This window comes from Brassica napus, chromosome C6 (assembly GCF_020379485.1).
Source record: "Brassica napus cultivar Da-Ae chromosome C6, Da-Ae, whole genome shotgun sequence".
Classification (NCBI taxonomy): Eukaryota; Viridiplantae; Streptophyta; class Magnoliopsida; order Brassicales; family Brassicaceae; genus Brassica; species Brassica napus.
The window spans coordinates 47,368,294-47,388,404 of record NC_063449.1 but is presented as its reverse complement, the minus strand read 5'-3'; the positions used below and the strand labels follow the sequence as shown (position 1 = coordinate 47,388,404).

The 20,111-nt window shown below is 37.9% G+C and overlaps 5 protein-coding genes and 1 long non-coding RNA gene across 8 annotated transcripts; 5 read left to right on the top strand and 1 right to left on the bottom strand.

The window, feature by feature from the left end:
* The first annotated feature begins 245 nt into the window (after nucleotides 1-245).
* LOC106413004 (EP1-like glycoprotein 2) lies at nucleotides 246-2,101 on the top strand. The gene is made up of 2 exons (XM_048761580.1): nucleotides 246-1,141; nucleotides 1,402-2,101. The coding sequence occupies exons 1-2, from the start codon at nucleotides 358-360 to the stop codon at nucleotides 1,980-1,982; spliced, it is 1,365 nt and encodes a 454-aa protein (XP_048617537.1). The 5' UTR covers nucleotides 246-357; the 3' UTR covers nucleotides 1,983-2,101.
* Nucleotides 2,102-3,909: 1,808 nt separating this feature from the next.
* On the top strand, nucleotides 3,910-4,806 carry LOC106354673 (protein LIGHT-DEPENDENT SHORT HYPOCOTYLS 7). The gene has a single exon (XM_048761581.1). The coding sequence runs from the start codon at nucleotides 4,087-4,089 to the stop codon at nucleotides 4,642-4,644; it is 558 nt and encodes a 185-aa protein (XP_048617538.1). The 5' UTR covers nucleotides 3,910-4,086; the 3' UTR covers nucleotides 4,645-4,806.
* Nucleotides 4,807-5,922: 1,116 nt separating this feature from the next.
* On the bottom strand, nucleotides 5,923-12,255 carry LOC125589181. The gene is made up of 2 exons (XR_007325363.1): nucleotides 6,622-12,255; nucleotides 5,923-6,481 (listed from the first exon to the last, which is right to left on the bottom strand). It is a non-coding gene; the product is annotated as an uncharacterized LOC125589181 (long non-coding RNA).
* A 510-nt stretch (nucleotides 12,256-12,765) lies between these two features.
* LOC125589180 (alpha-1,3/1,6-mannosyltransferase ALG2-like) lies at nucleotides 12,766-14,619 on the top strand. The gene is made up of 7 exons (XM_048761579.1): nucleotides 12,766-12,885; nucleotides 12,965-13,081; nucleotides 13,184-13,377; nucleotides 13,455-13,708; nucleotides 13,792-13,916; nucleotides 13,987-14,153; nucleotides 14,228-14,619. The coding sequence occupies exons 1-7, from the start codon at nucleotides 12,819-12,821 to the stop codon at nucleotides 14,522-14,524; spliced, it is 1,221 nt and encodes a 406-aa protein (XP_048617536.1). The 5' UTR covers nucleotides 12,766-12,818; the 3' UTR covers nucleotides 14,525-14,619.
* A 908-nt stretch (nucleotides 14,620-15,527) lies between these two features.
* On the top strand, nucleotides 15,528-17,259 carry LOC106358627 (protein MHF2 homolog). 2 transcript variants are annotated; one of them, XM_048761578.1, is made up of 7 exons: nucleotides 15,528-15,679; nucleotides 15,772-15,820; nucleotides 15,897-15,937; nucleotides 16,024-16,063; nucleotides 16,149-16,202; nucleotides 16,286-16,392; nucleotides 17,122-17,259. In XM_048761578.1, exons 1-6 carry the CDS (start codon nucleotides 15,653-15,655, stop codon nucleotides 16,387-16,389), a joined length of 315 nt encoding a protein of 104 aa, XP_048617535.1. In that variant the 5' UTR covers nucleotides 15,528-15,652; the 3' UTR covers nucleotides 16,390-16,392; nucleotides 17,122-17,259. The 2 variants fall into 2 exon arrangements, with proteins under 2 accessions (XP_048617535.1, XP_048617534.1); XM_048761577.1 differs by lacking the exon at nucleotides 17,122-17,259 and having other exon boundaries at nucleotides 16,286-16,601.
* Nucleotides 17,123-18,852, top strand: LOC106360354 (pathogen-related protein). 2 transcript variants are annotated; one of them, XM_022700219.2, is made up of 5 exons: nucleotides 17,123-17,267; nucleotides 17,745-17,878; nucleotides 17,973-18,105; nucleotides 18,190-18,488; nucleotides 18,564-18,852. In XM_022700219.2, exons 2-5 carry the CDS (start codon nucleotides 17,750-17,752, stop codon nucleotides 18,717-18,719), a joined length of 717 nt encoding a protein of 238 aa, XP_022555940.2. In that variant the 5' UTR covers nucleotides 17,123-17,267; nucleotides 17,745-17,749; the 3' UTR covers nucleotides 18,720-18,852. The 2 variants fall into 2 exon arrangements, with proteins under 2 accessions (XP_022555940.2, XP_013655390.2); XM_013799936.3 differs by lacking the exon at nucleotides 17,123-17,267 and having other exon boundaries at nucleotides 17,516-17,878.
* Nucleotides 18,853-20,111: the final 1,259 nt, after the last annotated feature.

Sequence of the window (20,111 nt, the reverse complement as noted above, 5' to 3'; positions counted from 1 at the left end):
AACAAAACTTATAAATCATCATCATCATACATATATATATATATATATATATACATATGTTATGACTTATCAGGTTTAAAAACTTTAATTTGTAATAGAGGGAATATTCGGAATTTCTGAGTAGACACAGATTAACCTTATCCAAAAATCATAATGCAGCCGTCGGCCCACTTGTACAGCACGAATTTGAATGAGATGTATAGTCAAGTCGCAATATGCAACTTTGACTTTTCAAACAAATACAGCCAATAGAAACTATATATAACTTCACAAACCCAATGTTATTACATAACCATATCATTATCAACACTCCACTACTCCAAAGCTCAAAACAAAAGAGAAAAGAGCAAACCAATCATGCTTCGGTTTCTAATCGTGGCACTCGCCATTGCCACTGTTTCAGTGGCCACAGCCCAAGTCCCACCAGAGAAACAATTTAAAGTCGTAAACAACGACGAGTTCGGCGACTACATCACCGAGTACGACGCTAGCTACAGATTCATCTCCTCACCCAACGCGAGCTTCTTCACAAGACCGTTCCAGCTCTTGTTCTACAACACTACCCCTAGCGCCTACGTCCTAGCCCTCCGTGTCGGACTCAGAAGCGAAGAGTCACTCATGCGTTGGATCTGGGACGCGAACCGCAACAACCCCGTCGGTGAAAACGCAACTCTCTCGCTCGGACGCAACGGTAACCTAGTCCTCGCCGAGTCAAACGGGCAAGTCAAGTGGCAGACCAACACGGCCAACAAAGGCGTCACTGGTTTCGAAATCTTACCCAACGGCAACATCGTGCTACACGACAAAAACGGCAAGTTTGTGTGGCAGAGTTTCGACCACCCCACCGACACACTCCTCACCGGACAATCACTTAAAGTCAACGGAGCTAACAAACTCGTTAGCCGTAAATCCGACATGGACGGTTCAGACGGTCCCTACAGTATGGTTCTTGACAACAAAGGCTTAACCATGTACGTCAACAAAACAGGTCAGCCGTTAGTATACGGCGGATGGCCGAACCATGACTTCCGCGGCACCGTGACGTTTGCCGTTAGAAGGGAGTTCGACAACTTAACGGAGCCGTCAGCTTATGAGCTCCTCCTAGAACCCGCACCACAACCAACAACGACAACTAATCCAGGTCCTCCATTTCTTAATATTTAAATGTTTCAAAAAAAATTAAATATACATTTTCAAAAAAAAGATATTAAAAAGAATTTATATGAAAATATTTTTTTTTAATCATACATTCTATAATAATACTATTATAATATTTGAAAACATAACTTAACTTTTTAAAAAATATATTACTTTTAGAAATCCAAATATTTTCCCCCACAATATTCATATTATCATTATTATTTTTATTTTTAATATTCATAATATTGATTCGGCCTGCAGGTAACAACCGCCGGTTGCTTCAATCCCGACCCATCGGAAGCGGAGATGGAACTCTTAACCTAAACAAAATCAACTACAACGGAACCATCTCGTACCTCAGACTCGGCTCCGACGGTAGCCTCAAGGCCTTTTCGTGGTTCGACCCAGCAACGTACCTCACATGGGAAGAGTCCTTCTCCTTTTTCTCCACTTACTTCGTCCGACAATGCGGCTTACCGTCTTTCTGCGGCGACTACGGTTACTGCGACCGTGGAATGTGCGTTGCGTGCCCTACACCCAAGGGGTTACTAGGATGGAGCGACCAATGCTCACCACCTAAAGCGACGCAGTTTTGTAGTGGAGGCAAAGGTAAGGCCGTGAATTACTACAAGATCGTCGGCGTTGAACATTTTACTGGGCCTTATGTTAATGATGGACAAGGCCCAACTTCTGTGAACGATTGTAAGGCTAAGTGTGATCGTGATTGCAAGTGTTTGGGTTACTTCTATAAGGAGAAGGACAAGAAATGTTTGCTTGCTCCTCTTCTTGGTACGCTCATCAAAGACGCCAACACTTCTTCTGTTGCTTACATTAAGTATTAGTGTGTTTCATTTGAGATTATTTTACCATATGAATTTGTAAGAGATTTAATGAATAATCGATGTGTTTTGTAATGATTTGATAAACTTCACCGTTTAATAAATGTATTTCCTTTGTTTAATCTAAATTCTAAAAGTCATAGGCTTTGTTTTTTTTTCTATAGGCTTTGTTTTCTATATGAGTATTAATTATGTCTATAGATTTATTTTTGCTTCTGTTACGATCCAAGAAAGAATATCGAGACAACTCGATATTGTTGTACATTTTCATATTTAGACAAAAATATACTTGTTTTCCCTTTTCAGAACATGCATTTAATGGTTTTACATTAAGAATATCGAGACAACTCGACATTGTTGTACATTTTCATAATTCTATTAGTTAATGATTTGATTTCCGTGGGACCATTTTCGACTGATTACTCTGTATTATTTTTTTCTTATTTGAATTGAGTAAGAAAAAACACAAAACTAACAAAAATATGAATTTTCAGTGAATTTAGAAGACTCAAAAACATAGGAGAGTAGGTAGTAATGGATTTCATTATAAACAAGGAATCAACAAAGGTTCTCACTTGCACCCAGTTAAATTTCTAAATATGATTGGTTAGTGCCTCCCTTAGTGGCATCTAAAAACAAGTAAACAACTATCCTTAAACATATTAATATAATAAAATATAAAAATATGTAGATGACAAAACTTAAAATAAGCAAATGCAAGCGTCCATTGCGGATCTTTGGGACTGGGACCTGCATAGATTTTATTTGTTTTTGGTCCTTATTGAGAAAAATCGTATTGAGCGAGAAAAATCGTATTTGTTTGAACATAATATTTAGACGAAGAGGGACGTAAGTCAAGGTCAGTTGGGCTTATTTACGGGTCTGCTACATTATGTATCCATTAAATACAATTACATAGTTTTTTCCTTCTTACCTGCATGGGTAAAGTAAATACGATATACGAGTAAAGTATAACGTGAAAATACTGATATTTGAAATTTCTAATTAGACCATATCTGTATTCAGTTTTTATGCGTAACAAAATTTTAAAACAGTGTGTTAATTATCCTTTTCAAGTATCTTTTTTCTTTTGTTTACACATAGTAGGGCGGCAATATTCGATTGATGACAATGATTGCTAAGCTGAATATAAACATAATTATAATTTTAATGGCAACAAATATTCAAATAAAGTAAATAGATAACAATACTTAAATGCTAATCGTACAGATCAAAGGAAGAGAAAAGAATATAATAGGTCTACCGATTGAAAATGAAAGAACTAAAGCATTCTTGTGGCTCCCATCTCCTGTCTCCCTCATCTATCACTAATTAACCCGATATTCCAAAACATCATCAACCTAATTTGCATTATACTTTGCTATATATAATCTACGTTTTTTTTGGTTAAAATATAATCTACGTTTTACATCTGTGTTTTTTTTACTAAACGTTTTACATATGTTTGATCTGAAATGTTATCACACTTTATACTTAACTAAAAACGAGCTGGCTAATTAAAAACGATTTACTCGAGGTTGGTTATTTAAAGAATATCAGACTGTTATTTTAAAAATATAAAATTCTAGTTTTAAGCTAGATTGTTATTTTATATATTAAATCATGTGAACTAGTTTATTTCATTAATTTCACACAAAATTTATCATTTATCTTGGATGAAATAAAGTTAAATGATCCTTTCATTAGTTTCTCAAAAATTAAAAAATTAAAAAAATCTTTGTATGGTAATTTTGACAAAAGATAATAAAATGTGTTTGACTCATTTTTTCTTACATTTTATTCATCTTACCTCCTGCTTTTTAACCCTTATGTTGATTTGATGCTACGTATGTATCTAAATATATATATTCCCATCAAATAATTTTTGCAAGAATATAATAATAATATTATTTCTACTTAATGTACAAAATTTTCTAAAGGTCTCTCCACTATCATTGACAATAGTTTCTCTATATTCCTCTTTTCTTCTCCTTAAAATACCCAAAACACTAAAAAAGAGAAAATCAGGAAAAATCTTATGAATCATATGTACTAGTCATGTAGTGATTATCATCGACCAAGAAACCAAAAAGAGCCGATCGAATCCATGGCTAGTCCGAGCAACAAAGGAAAAGGCATCGCAGAAGGATCGTCCTCTCAACCACAACCGCAACAACCACAATCACCTCCTAACCTACCAGCGTTAAGCCGGTACGAGTCACAGAAACGGCGAGACTGGAACACGTTTTGCCAATACCTTCGTAACCAGCACCCACCGGTTCACATCTCACAGTGCGGTTCGAACCACATCCTAGACTTCCTACAGTATCTTGACCAGTTCGGAAAGACAAAAGTTCATGTCCATGGATGTGTTTTCTTCGGACAAGTTGAACCGGCGGGACAGTGTAACTGTCCTCTAAAGCAAGCGTGGGGGAGTTTAGATGCTTTGATCGGACGGCTGAGAGCGGCTTACGAGGAGAACGGAGGGTTGCCGGAGAGAAACCCGTTTGCCGGCGGTGGTATCAGGGTTTTTCTTAGGGAAGTGAGAGATTCACAGGCCAAGGCAAGAGGGGTTCCGTACAAGAAAAGGAAGAAGAAGAAGAGGAATCCTATGAAGAGTGGAGATGGTACTACAGGGACTAGTAGCTCCAACTTGCCATCTTAGCAAGCAAACAAAAAACATAATAAAAACAAATGTGGGATTAATTAGTGGTAAGCATTTTATTTTTCTCTATATTTAATCTCTATAATTTTCAATTAATTACAACGTTTATGATCTTTTTGGAATTCTATACATATATAAACGTTAAATAGATCTGGATAGAACGCTCTTGTTGCAGACTGTAGTTTTATACGCCAAACTAAGATCATATACTAACATGTGAATGGTGAATTTGATGATAAATTCTTTAATGACCTAACTACATCTTAATTATCTGATCATTTCATATATAATATGTGAATAATGTGACTCATAATCACTTTGTTAACTATACGTATGGTGATATATATGGTGACGTAGATCGGCTCAATTTACTATATTACACTGTAAACCCTAGAGGGTATATAATACACACGTACACCAGAAAACCCTAGTTTTGGCTTAGCTAGGTGTAAGTGTACATGTATTTATGAATGTATATACATACAAAACACATCTATTGCGGTAATATGGATATCAAATGAAATATATACATCATCTATATATTATATAGGTTTTATCACTTGTTCTTGGCAAATTAATTAGTATCTTGCGGCTGGTTCTTTGTTCGATCTTAAGTGTGTCAGTTTGCTCATTAAAGTTAGTTATGATATGTATATTTTTGTGTGTGTTTAATAATGATTTTGTAGAGTTTGTTTTTCAAACATACATAATTACTTTTAGTCGTGTATTATAGACAAGAGTTTAGACTATCCTTAAACATGTATGTACGTATGGCTGTATGCGACTGTTGCGGTGTAGTTGGTCATGCATGCGCAAAGCCTGCTCCGATGGCGTTTTAATTAGCTTTAGTCTTTGGAACTAAGACTATATCAAATTTTTATTGGTAATATAAGATGGAAACGGATATATATATGTATGATTAAAATTATGAATAATCATGGCCCATATATCACAATTTAATCAAATGTAGACTTCCAATTTCTGTTAGGAAGTAAGAAGTAATCAATCTCTCTGTAAATGGTTTTAATCAATTGTGCTAACATTGAACTTGAGTTAACGGTTTGAGGAACAACCTTCTGGAGATAAATAACCTTCGGTCTCTTATGCATATAATGGGCGCTGATAGTTAAGCTGTATTTGCCTAATTTAGTCATAGTAAGACAGAAACTAGATTTGAATCCGGAAACTTAAGTGTTAATACCAAACCTTGATTATTATGGTGTATTAATTTATCTTTTTATTTGATTTTTGAGTAACTAGATCTCTGCAGGATATTTATTTGTTTGTATTTAGAGATTTATTATCAATTGAAAAAGTAATACTCATGCACCACCAGCAATACATTAGATCTTAACGATTGAAAAAATTGAGTGGTATGACATTTTGAATGTTGATTGTAAATGGTTTTATCCTCCTCTACCGACCTCGGGTCCCACCTCGATTCCCCAGCTCCAAGACAGCGTCAAAAATATCTTCTTCCTCAGAGAAGGTGACAAAAGCGTAGCTAGTCTGACCGTGGCTAATGGCCAAAGTTGCCCACGTACACAACATCCACTCAACGGCGTGAGCTACCTCACAAACAAACATTTCATCCCTATGTTGTCACCACTTCCTGCAAATGGATGAATACCGAGCTTCAACATCCTCGCAAACGTGGCTTCGCCTCCAACCACACTCATCCTCAGATCCCATCGTTTCTTGATTCTTTCATGGTCTTCAATCAGATTTTTCCTCACGATGAAACCACTGTCCTCGCGTGACTTGTGCTCCTTCTTGTTGTTCTGATACCAAAGCTCATGATATCTAATAGGCAAAAGCCTTACCGTCAAAGAACCACCTACAGTTTTAGAAAAGACAAAATAAGCAATTCGCATAATCATTTAATTATCTTAATCAAACCACATAAGAAGAATATAATCAATTAATTCACGTGTAATTCATCTACAAGTAATCAAACTCATTCAAAATGAGTCTTACCACCGTAATCTTTCTCCTCTGAGTATGAGTCTGGTAATACCCATTTAACCTTTAGAAGTCACTTGATTTTATCCACCAAAGATTGGGGAACCAATGCTCCAAAAGCATAGTAGCACCTCGAGGATACATAGTACATCCTCTTTTTAGCCTTTTCTTAATAATCACAGATTAGAACAGACAAAAAAATGTATGGAAGATTAAGATTTCATTGGCAAAAGAAGTACATGCCAACAATTTGGGCAAGAGTTTTGATGTAGTCATCAATGATTTCATCTCGTAGCACCAGCTTCAGGCTCGTCCTTGACCACGAGCCAGTGGAAAAAATCACAGCCATTCGAGTTCTAAGGAGAGGAGGAGAACTCGACACCCAACAAATCATCTCTCAATGAGTTATCAGCTTATCATCATCAATGAAGAAGAGAGATGACTACTAGTGGAAAAAAGGTATATGTATTCAAACGGTGCCTATGATAGTTTTTGTACATTCACAATACACATATTAAAGCAAGCAACTATCCAAAAGACTACTATGAAGATCTTTGTTGAGAATCGATTCCTGATTCCACCTGTATCAATTGTTTGTTCACAAGATCTAACTTCTCAAGCAACAAGCATAAACATCATAAGAGAGACACACAGACTTTTGGTGACCGGTGTTCACCTCCTCTTCCGATGTGGAAGAGAGCTATACTCACCGGAAGAGAAGAAGGTCTCTCAGCCTTTCCATTAGAACCGATCAAACCGATCGAAGGTGTTTACAATGGATCTCTCAAGATACAAGGAGGTGAAGAGAAGAGAAGAGAAGAGGAATCAGAATACAAAGAGATAACCGAGAAGCTCTCACTCTCACCAAGCTCTCTCTCTCTTGATCTTTCTCTATCTCTAAGTCACACGAAGAAGATGACTCCCTCGCTTGGAGTCACAGCTGTTCGTAACAGACTCACACTCCCTTCACGTGCTTCTCTGATATTTTGTAGCACAAGGAAAAGAGATGAACTTGTCAACAACTTGGGCCAAAATGTATTCCAATTTGGGCTGGAGTAGACTAAGGCCCACAACTAATCACAATCTCCACCTTGGGCCTAGTCAGCTACACTACACTCCATTTCCAGTGATAAGCTCAACCCCGATCTCAATCGGTAATATCAACTCTGATCACTTTCTCCAACGATCTCTTCTGAAACCTTTGAAGCTAGTGTCTTCACTTCTTCACTTGATACCATATACTCTCCTTGACTCCATATAAGCAGATATCTTGTAAGCCATTCTTAGAATCATATGATCTGATTCTATACTTACATTCAACCTCCACACTTGAACATCAGTCCTTCTTTAACAAGCTCACTCTATTTGACCACAGAGTTCCTGAGACAATAACACCTCCATGTTCTCCTCTTGAGTTTTAAACCAAACAAACACCTTTAAAGCTGCCTCTTAGAACCTTTAGAAACTCAGCTTTAACTTCCACAATCCCAGTCTTCACTCTCTTAAGCATCCATCAATGTACCAGACATTAGCCAAAGAATTCCTGCTGTCACATAAATCACAACACCAATCTTTAGCCTTCCCATGTCCTCTTTAGTTGCATAACAAAGCCTATTGTTATCAACTTCTTCAATGATCCTCTTTGGCACATTCCATAACCCGGAACAAGACGAGATAACCACACAACAATCCCATTAACAGATTTAATATCCCAATACTGTTAACTCAGCAACCACCTCCATAAGCTTTTCCTTTAACTAGTATAGATCAGCTCATAAAACATTTCCTATGACATAATGTCATAAACCTGTTGCTGTAGATGTAGATCACCTCTCACCCCGCCAAAGACTGATTTTGATGCTAATTTGAACTGACTGCAGAAAACCAAAAAACCATTGTCCCTCCTTGACTTGAAGTAAGCCATGATTCTCACCTGAATCACACATGCTTCAGTTCTTGAGACAGTCTTTAATCCAATAGTTACTTGGTTGAACTTTAAGCATCACTTTGCTCCGCCGTTGTTACCAACAGAACACGCCGCCTAGCTCCACCTTGCTAAGAAGACTTTTGAAACAAATCTCTCTGCTTAATCTTGTTCAAACCCTTCTGCACTATTGAAACCAAATCAATAATAGATTTTAACCACTGCTAGCTTCTTTACTCTGCCTCATCCTCACAACCTGTGAGAAAAACACCATTTTACAGCAACTTCAACATCAATCAAAGGACTCTTGATGTCACCTCCTGCTGTAAAACACTCTGTGATACTCCTGAGAATATTCATGAGACACTTTTGCTGTAGCAAATCTCCATATCTCAAGTCACCAGAAAAATCCCTTGCCCCTTTCAAAGAACCATAGACTTATACCGGAGTCTTTCTCTTCATCACCAGTCTCACTTGGAACCACGGCATAAAAATACTCAATCACTTGTAGTTCTTTAAGTGTACTTGAGAAGATCCCTCCTTGAGTCTCGTTCTGATGTTTAAATGATGACTAAGAACATTACTTGTTCTCACTCCGAACGCAGCTTGTATTATCATATTACTAGCACAGAAAACTCTGATACTTCCCAGCAGGCTGCAGCACACGCTCTTTGTCTCCTTCAATTCTTCTTCTAAGAATCCATAACAAGCTGCTCCTTTTTTCTCAACCCTCTCTTCAGTGTACCACAGTGAACTAGCTGAATCTCTTTAACTCTTCATGTGTAAGCTGACTTAGAAATCTCATACCGTTACCAAGATGAAGGTATCTTGAGAACACTTCTGAAATTTAATGCTCCCCCAGAAGCCATAAAATCACATTTTGATGCACACTACAATACTTGTAGAAACTCCACCAGGAACCAAAAATATTTCAGACCTTTAGTGTTTTTCACACTCAGCTCCACTTGTCAGTGTAATTAACTGATTACTATGGCTTCCCACTTTGAATATTATATCTTCACTTTGCTGCCACTTCACCAAGTTATTTATACTTCGAAGAACCATCAAGAGTTGCCGCTACGTTGAAACTTCCCAATTTGGTTTTGTACCACCAAACTGATAAGACACCTTCTTATTGTAGCCTCAGATAATCTGACTCTTTCGCATACTATTCTGCATACAAACCCTCGGAACTAATGGTTCTCTGAATTATAACATTGCTCTGAATATTCTGATTTCCCAGCCAAGACAAGAATCCCATATAACAATGACTATCTTTGAACTTTCAGAACATAAGCCATGAGCAATGCCATAGTTCACACTAAGCAAGACTGAAACTTGAATCTTCATGTCCATATTATCCTATAACCAGCAACGTCAGACCTCCTCTTGATTCATTACCCCGAAGCACAAGAGCCAGAAACCTGTTTCTTCATCAAAGTTTCTGTAGCACCGATTTTCTCCATCAGCTTTCCAAGAGTCAAAATATTGAAGACTTTAGCAGAAACCTTATAAGCGAACAACTTGAAAACTTTATGAGCTTGCGTCTGTCACTTCCCAGTACCTCACCAAATGTGAAAGCTGCCGTTACCACAAATAACATTTGTTCCAGTAAAATCATTGTATGTTCTTCATACACCTTCCTCTTTGCTTCAGCTGCTTCATTTTGAGGTACAACTTGTTTCTGCTTTTCTTTATACTTGATGACTCTCCAATGTTCTCCTGAAATGAACCTTGACTTGTTCACTTATGAGAACCAACCATTTGTTGTATATGCGCTAAAGCGCAGTGAATAAAACCACAACAAATCCAGCCTTCTTGTCCATTTTCATTTAATGAACAAAATTGCTCCAAGCTCCATAATGATCTCCTTAGACCCTTGATCATCACAACTTGAGCTTCCTGATTCACAAGAATCTAACCATTGACACATAGACTGATCTTGCAAGACAACCTTCTTAGAACTTAACCAATCTTGAAACCCCAAAGCCTATACCCATCTTGTTTCATACTCATCTTCAACTCTTTTTATAATCCTGAAACCAGAAACCTAACTGAAGATAAGAAACAACCATTATCGACACACATAATTCTCATTTCTAGGGAGTCCCCTAGTCTTGAGACTCACATGTGTGCCATTCTTGGCTTATCCTTCAGAAAACACTTGAACACCAACTGTACCATACCTTCTACGCCCAGATTCAACCAAAACAAACAACCTGAAAACCAGTAAAACTTCGGCTAATCCTTTGTAGAAGCAGTAGATAACCATATGTGTTCTTCTAAGGTTTGATTCCCTCTGAATAAGTTGACCCTGAGCAGCACCAGAAACAACAACATTCACCATCACAAAGATACTTGTGACTGCAGTAGAAAAACAGACTTTTGTCTTCAAGATTTGAACTTGAGTAATGATGTATTCGATTCAGATTTCATTTCCTTAAGCCAAAGAACTTTGTCTCATGCTTCATGAACCTGAATCCCAATAATAATCAGCAAAGAACTCCACCTTAACATCATTCTCAAGCTGCATTACCAAACGCACGTTAAGAACGTCTCACGTACTCGCTTCAGTCTCTGGATATCTCTTCATCTCTTGATTTCTGCATCATCACCTGTGAGTCACTAAACCATAGCTCACAATAATGCACAAAATCTCTGAACCGTTGGAGAAAGAATACTCTACAGATTCACATGAGTTTATAAACCCAGAAATCTTCATATCCAAATAGATTTCTTCTCTGTGAACCTTGCTTCTCCAACTGTGGTGTCTTCTACCAAGAACAACCAGCACCTTCTTCTTCTTCTTCCTTAGCTTGTGATATCCCAGATTAGATAAACCTTAGATTCCCTTTGAAGTCACGATCCTGTAAAAAATATCATCTGATTCTTTCGCTTCATCTCCTGAACGTGATACATCTGGTTCTTCTTTTCCGTAATGAAACCTTTGATTCTTTCTCAAACACACTATGTCGCAGAAGCAAGAAACCCCAAAATCAAAATCATCTTTACGAACGAGACTTCATCACAAAAAACTTCACCGAAGCTTCCACAGAACCTAACAGATCTGATTCATCCTTCGTTAACCCGATCCATGATAGATCCGTGAACCAACCTCCCTCGCTCTGGAACTCGATAATGAAGCCAGATCTGGAACTCCTTGATACACTGAGCCTAGCCTTGGCTCTGATACCACTTGTTGAGAATCGATTCCCGATTCCACCTGTATCAATAGTTTGTTCACAAGATCTAACTTCTCAAGCAACAAGCATAAACATCATAAGAGAGACACACAGATTTTTGGTGACCGGTGTTCACCTCCTCTTCCGATGTGGAAGAGAGCTATACTCACCGGGAGAGAAGAAGGTCTCTCAGCCTTTCCATTAGAACCGATCAAACCGATCGAAGGTGTTTACAATGGATCTCTCAAGATACAAGGAGGTGAAGGGAAGAGAAGAGAAGAGGAATCAGAATACAAAGAGATAACCGAGAAGCTCTCACTCTCACCAAGCTCTCTCTCTCTTGATCTTTCTCTCTCTCTCTAAGTCACACGAAGAAGATGACTCCCTTGCTTGGAGTCACAGCTGTTCGTAACAGACTCACACTCCCTTCACGTGCTTCTCTGATATTTTGTAGCACAAGGAGAAGAGATGAACTTGTCAACAACTTGGGCCAAGATGTATTCCAATTTGGGCTGGAGTAGACTAAGGCCCACAACTACTCACAATCTTGTATATTGACTTTGTTTTTGACTTTGTGGAAATCTATCTTGATTAGTGGTGAAAGCAGAATATATATGACAGTTGACTGTTTCTTATCAAACATCCAAAACACATCTAAAAGTTAAAACATTTGAAAATTTCTAAGAAATACAAACATCCAAAAGCCCAAACCGTTTCTTATCACTTTGATTCAAAACAAAGAGAATTACGATGAAAGTATCACAAAGTGAAAGTTCATGACCTAAATTGTTCATAACATAAATTTTGGGTGAAAAAAAAAAAGAGAGAAGAAATTATGGGTGAAATAAGACACTTAAATGTGTGAGGTTCAACTTGTTAAAATCAGAGATATTGGGTGAAATCTTAGAAAACTCCAAAAGATCTGGGGCTGGTTTATAAAATTACTAAAACTAAAATTAATCGAACTTTTCTGGGCCAACCAGATAGGCCTCGAGCAGATCCTCATGATACCCCCATATTGGGCCATGACGGGCCGGTCAAATATCTTTTTCACCTCTTTAATTTTCTGAAGACGAGAACAGTGTGAGCAAAGTCACAGATCAAAAATGGGAATGAGAAAAGAAGGTTCGAAGAAGATGAACATCGCCATCATACATCCAGATCTTGGAATCGGTACGTTCTTCGTTTATCCTGATTCACCGAACAAACGCATTTGAGAGATCGAGTTTACACAATTGCGTTGATTGTGCAGGTGGAGCAGAGAGATTGATCGTCGATGCGGCGGTTGAGCTCGCCTCGCAGGGTCATAAAGTTCATGTATTCACCTCTCACCACGACAAATCTCGATGCTTCGAGGAAACTCTCTCTGGTAAGGTTACAGAGAGTGTGTTTGAGATTATTTTATAATTGAATGCTTATGTAAAATTTTTGTAACCATTTTAAATAATGTAATGTGTATACATACGTACAGGAATCTTTCAAGTAACGGTGTATGGTTCTTTCCTGCCACGTCACATCTTCTACCGTCTACACGCGGTGTGTGCTTACTTGAGATGCTTGTTCGTTGCTCTTTGTGTTCTCTTGGGATGGTCTTCCTTCGATGTTGTACTAGCTGACCAGGTCTCAGTCGTTGTCCCTTTGCTGAAACTCAAAAGATCATCAAAGGTATTCAAAAACTTTGCTTTACTCATCGTATTCTTGTCTTTATAGCTTTAATCTTGAAGAACATACTTGGATCTTAGGTTGTGTTCTACTGCCACTTCCCTGATCTCTTGTTAGCTAAGCATACAACTCCACTTAGGAGGATGTATCGTAAACCCATTGACTTTCTCGAAGAACAAACCACAGGAATGGCTGATATGATCCTTGTTAACAGCAACTTCACAGCGTCGACATTTGCAAAAACGTTTAAGCGTCTTCACGCGCGAGGAAGCCGCCCTGCTGTTCTTTACCCTGCAGTAAATGTCGATCAGTTCATTGAACCACACGCTCATAAGTATTGTGTATATCCATCCCCTAAGCTCCAAACATTAAGAGGAAAAAAAAACATTTATCCAGATTCTTTACCGTCTTGACCAGGTTGAATTTTCTCTCCATAAACCGGTTTGAGAAGAAGAAGAACATCGATCTAGCTGTTTCAGCTTTTGCTATCTTATGCAAACATAAGCAAACTCTGAGTGATGATGTTACCCTCACCGTTGCTGGTATAGTATACTAATAGTGAATGAAGGTTTTTACTGTTTTGCATTCTAAGAACTCTCTATTCTTCTTCAGGCGGATATGACGAAAGGCTGAAAGAGAATGTAGAGTACTTGGAGGAGCTCAAAAGCTTAGCGGAGAAAGAAGGAGTTTCTAACCGAGTAAGCTTCATCACATCTTGTTCAACAGCCGAAAGAAACGAGCTCCTCTCTTCCTGCTTGTGCGTCCTCTACACACCAACGGTAAAGTCGCCATTCTTTTTACACTTTTCCTCCTCCAAGCACGAGTCTCATGTTACCATTTTCAAAATGCTTAGGATGAGCATTTCGGTATAGTTCCATTAGAAGCAATGGCTGCGTACAAACCCGTGATAGCCTGCAACAGCGGTGGCCCCGTGGAGACGGTGAAGAGTGGAGAAACAGGGTATCTCTGTGAACCGAGTCCGGAAGATTTCAGTTCGGCGATGGCTAAGTTCGTCGAGGATCCTGAGCTGGCGAGGAGAATGGGAAGTGAAGCGAGGAAGCATGTGGTTGAGTCATTCTCTGCGAAGACGTTTGGAGAGAAGTTGAATCAGTATCTAGTTGATGTAGTATCAAGTCCTAAAGAAGACTGAGATCTTTCGTTATACAGCATACGTTTAGAGAGGGTTAAGGCCTTTGTTGTTTGGATCAATCATCTTGAATTTGAAGATTGGTTAGTTTCGGTTGAGTTCGGTTTGAGAATAAATTTGGCGGAATAAGTAGTTTTGAGCTGAACCGCTTCTTAACCAAACAAAATGACAACGTTTAAATTCGATTCCACTATTTAAAACCGGATCAAATAGGTTCGAGTTAGACCATTATCGGATATGGTTAAAAGCCGGTTTAGTTCACCTTGGTTAATTATTACCAGATATGATTAAAATTCGGTTCAGTATCAGCTTGGTTAATTATCGGATATATATGATTAAAAAATTCGATTTAGGATATGACTGTCTTTCCCGCTACCACCCGCAAAGGCAGCTTTTGCGGTTGTTGGCGTTTTGCAACAATCATTCAAACCGTTCTAAACCGTTTCAAACCGTTCTAAACCGTTTCAAACCGCTCTAAATCTTATAAATTCAATAGTTGGTTCCAACTAGCGTATATGCAGGATAATTTTTTTTTTTAAAAACAATATAAATACAAAAATAAAATTATTCAACAAAAAATTTAAATTGAAATTATAAAAATGATAAAATATATCTATTATATTTTAATTAATATTATAATTTTTTTAAATAAAAGTATTTTCTATAATTTTTGAAATTTAAAACTATAACTTTCTAAATATAATTTTTATATTTATTATAATATTATAATTTTTGATATTTTTATAATTATATAAAATGTAAATATTGTTAATTTATTATTTAACCGCTGTTGCATTTGTTAGTTAACCAGTCATAAGTATCTAGCAAACACCAATCTATAATCGCATAACAAGTCGTACAAATCTCTTAAAACCGGTAGAAACCGCAATCATCCGCGTCCGCAAACTCGATGCAAACAGCACCGATATCTAATCATGGGCTGTGACTGAAATTTCGGTTTAGTATCATCTTTGTTAATTATGGGATAAGATTAAATTTCGGTTGGTTAAATCCGGTTTAGTATTATATTGGTATAATTGTCTCCCTCTTCCGTCTTTCATTATCATTCGCTACAATCCTCCATCGGAGCTCGCCGTCGCCGTCGAAGATTCCTTATATTCGCGAAACGCCATGGACGCCAACAATGCTTTCGATTCTGTAATCTCTTGCTCGCATCTTCCCTTACCATTCGATGTTTTCTCCTCTGCATTCGATGATTCTCGTTTTTTTGTTACCTTCATGGGAATTAGGATCTGATTCACGCCATTTTCAAGCACATTTGGGCCCGAAGATTTCGCGGTAGGTGTTGTCAACTAGTTTATCCGCTTATGTTGATCCTCTCTGTTCCTGATTTTATCTGTGATTGCGAATGCAGAAAGAGAGAGGAGTGATGCAATTGATGCTACAGACGCTGAGGTACTCCATCAAAACGATCTTCTGATATGTTCAAACGAGTGATTGAAGCTAACATTCTGTGGTGCTATAAATGTATATGCAAACAGGTTGCTTTGGGAACATCCAAGAAGAACAGACTTGCTTCTGGTTTGTTCTATATAATAATAATAATAAGCTCTATTAATTGTCTTTTGTTGTGAAGCTTGATGAATGTGTTGTGAATTCGTGTTAGCCAACGCGAATGCTCTGAAACTTAGCTGTGAGCTTCTCAAGAGCTTTGTCTCAGGTTCATATGTTATCTCCATCATTGGTTTTGGTAATCTCAGTTACTCATGTTGTTTAAAGGGTTTTTACTATTTGCAATTGCAGAGGCTGTGCAGCGCGCGGCTATAATTGCGGAAGCTGAGGGGATGGATAAGATTGAAGCGAGTCATTTGGAGAGGATTCTTCCTCAGCTTCTTTTGGACTTTTAAAAGGTAACATTGATGATAAATTTGACTGTTAATGTCTGATGATTAACAGTGATTTCACGCAAGGTTTTTTGAAGATAATATAAATAGTTTATCTCTGGTTGCTATTTCGCATGTTCATGTAAGGTTACTCTATGAGAAAAAGAGAGCGAAGTATATATATTTGACTTGATCCTGTCCGTTACATACAGTAAATTAATTAGTGTTTGCATGCACATGGTTTGTCTTCTCCTCCATTCTCTTTGGTTTACCTTCTGCTCAGAAAAAAACAAAAACCACAGGCTGTATGTAGATAGATGGTGATTTCCTTGTGATAAAGTTTTAATACTTAGGTGAAAATGAACAGATACAAGTATTGTGTTTTCTTGATTAACTTAATGTAACTGAAGTGGCGACACATGGTAATCGTTTCGATGAATGATCCTTTGGACAATCAATTCGTCCATGAGCAATGTCGTAGCCAGTTAGGCTCAGTAGCTTATGTTAGGATTGATTCTTTTTTAGTCAGGCCGTAACTAACTTGGAGCTTACTATAAGTTCTTCACATGGGGTTGCGGTGACGCCGAATGAGTATTTACGACCAAAGCGTGACATCTGTCTCTTTCTGACATCATCGTCTTTAGCTTAAAAGGATACCTCGATAGTCACTATATATGTAGTATTCTCTTATCTAGTTATCTCATAAACCTTCACGCAAATTCACGAAAATGGCTTCTTCTGCGGATGCTCCTCTAGAGAGTGGCCTTTCGTCTCTAAGATTGGCGGCGGATAAGTAACGATCGATCTTGAACGATGAAAAAACTGGAAATACACGGTGGAGGTACGGTGGTCCTCCGATATTTGACACTGTGAACAAGCTCTTCGAAGAAGGAAGAACCCATGTAATTTACAAACCCTCTCTTGTCTCTCTATCGTTTTTTTTAACAATTGTGGTCATTTTCATATTATAGCATCATCTTAATGGTATTAATATGGTTCACTAGTATCCACTATCCACAATAATTTCAAGACAAAGTCAAGAATAATGACCATACAGCATCTGACGTGATAGATATAGCAAACATATATCTAAAAGACTTTCTCTGTAGTGTTCAAACATGTCATTATCTCAATTAATAAAAAAGAAGCCTATTTGGACACACAAACAAGTTACTGTGGCTTATTGGTTGCAACTTAGTCCTGATATTATTTAGAAATGTGATGGTGACTCTTAACAACTTCATTACGTCAAATTAGTGAGGTTAAGTAAATAGGATTCATGAGTATTCACACACAATAAACACTATTCTCTTGATTGTCAACGTGTATCGTGAGATTATAAAAGAGACAACTAAGCTTAACTCTTTCTACATCAAAAGCTAATATGGCTACTAGGGAAGAGAGAGACAAGTATAGATCAGTCCTTAACGATGTAGGAGAGGTCCAGTGGAGGTATGGTCACCCTCCAGCTTTTGATCTTGTGAACCAGCTCTTTGAAGAAGGCCAGACAAAGGTCCTTCGGTTAACTTTTAACATTTTATTTATGCATGTGCTAAATTCAAAATCTGTATATCTGATCTATTGCTAGTGTTTGGTTTCGATCACAGGTATGGCCAGAAGGGTCCTTGGAAGAGACGGTTCAAAACGCGATCAAGTCATGGGAGATGGAGTTCTCACACAAGATCCGTTTACAAGACTTCAAGACTATAAACCCTGATAAGTTTAAGCTCTTTGTCAATGGTAACTACCACAAACACCTATCAATATGATCTTCAAGTTGTATAATTACCAAACAAATATTGAACTGTTTTTTCTTTTAATCAGGGAGAGAAGGATTATCGGCTGAAGAAACACTTAGGCTTGGGAGTTACAATGCTTTGCTCAAGACCTCTCTGCCTGGAGAGTTTCAGTACTATAAGCCAGAGGAAGAGAGCTTTGAGTCATCACATGACGCCTTTAGATCTGCTTTACCACGTGGGTTTGCTTTTGAGATACTTTCTGTGTACTCAGGGCCGCCTAATATAGCCTTCAAGTTTAGACACTGGGGATACTTTGAAGGAGATTTCAAAAGTCACGCTCCTACTGGGGAAATGGTTCAGTTCCTTGGCCTAGGAGTTCTAAAGGTATGTCTGAAACATAATCTGTGTCCGTCCCTCACAATCTTTCAGTGGTTACATCTAGCGGTTCTTTCTCTACAGGTTGATGAACTGCTTAGAGCAGAGGAGATTGAGATTTATTATGATCCAGGAGAGCTGTTCGGGGGACTGCTCAAGGGACCTCCTATATTAGAGACCAAAACCACAGACAGTGGAGACAACACTGCAGAGAAACACGGCTGTCCCTTCACACATTAATAAACTATATGAATGTTGATTCTCTGTATCGTTGTTGGGCCATACTGGAAAATAAGGGAGGCAGAAGTGTGTAGACTCTTTATAAAATATATTGTAATAGTCTCTTGGATGAATGGAATGAGCCATCTATATTCGTTGCTTTGCTGCAAGACCATATTCGAAGAAAATGGAGAACCGGGTCATATACGTACTATATACTACACCTACCTACTAGAGTTGATCAAGCCTGCATATTTACCTAAAGTACCGCCGAGCTTCAGTATATTTTTTGATACAATAGTAGTAACAACCCACCGCAACGCATCAAACAAAAGGAGTCTTGATTACATACTAACTCATGAAAATGTCGAAACACCAAAATGTAAAAAAAAAATTCAACCAGATCAAGTACAGAAAACTATTCTTAACCGAAAAATCAGCACAATCAATCGTGCTCTCAAAGTTTATTTTTACGTGAAATGTATACATTTGAAACTCCACCTAACCTAGTATGCTGTATTATTACATAATGTGTTTGCTTCATGTTCAACCCCGCAAATTGTCTAGAACTGGAAAAACAAGAAGCAAAGATCTGTCTTTAGATTAACTTCGAGAAGAACTTGCAAGACTGGTTTAGGTGGTTGCAAGACCGGTTCGATTCCAAAATTATTACCGTTAGAAGAGAGCGCACGCGTTTTGTGGCGATCGAAACAGACTCAAAACTCGAGAGAAATATAGCCGTTACGGTAACGCGACAGCTTCTCTATAAATATGCAACACACCAAGACACAAAAACACTTTTTAATCAGACAACAAAACCAAACTCCAAACACACTATAATCAGACAACAAAACCAAACCATTATTCCTCCTCCTTTCTTCTTCTCCAATTAAATTGATGTCTGATCAACGCCTATAAAAAAAAACACTGAAGAAGAAGACGACCGTTACTGTCAGAATACAGATCTCCAACCTTTCTTCCACTAAAGCTCTCTCTGTAAATCTTTCAATCTCATTTCTGTGCAATGGAGAAACCACCGCCCAGAGACCAAACCGGTTTCGAAATTGATCAAAGCCGGTTCTCCAATTCCCCGTCGGGAGAATCGCTCGAGTACCTCGCGCTGCTAAGTCTCTCGATTCAGATCTGTTTTTTTTTTTGTTTAGCGAAATTCATTTGTCTGATTTCTAAGATCTGTGATTAAGGTGTTAGATCTTGCTGCCAGAGACAACAAGAAGTCGACGACGATCATACCCAGGCTTTTCTTCTTTTGCCGAAGGAACGATGAAGCTTTTACCAAATTTCTCTGTTTTTTTTTTCTTTTTTTTTCAAACTTTTTTTATGTATGTGTATGGAGAGAGAGAGAAGAGAGAGAGAGAAGAGAGAGAGAGAGAGAAGAGAGAGAGAGAGAGAGAG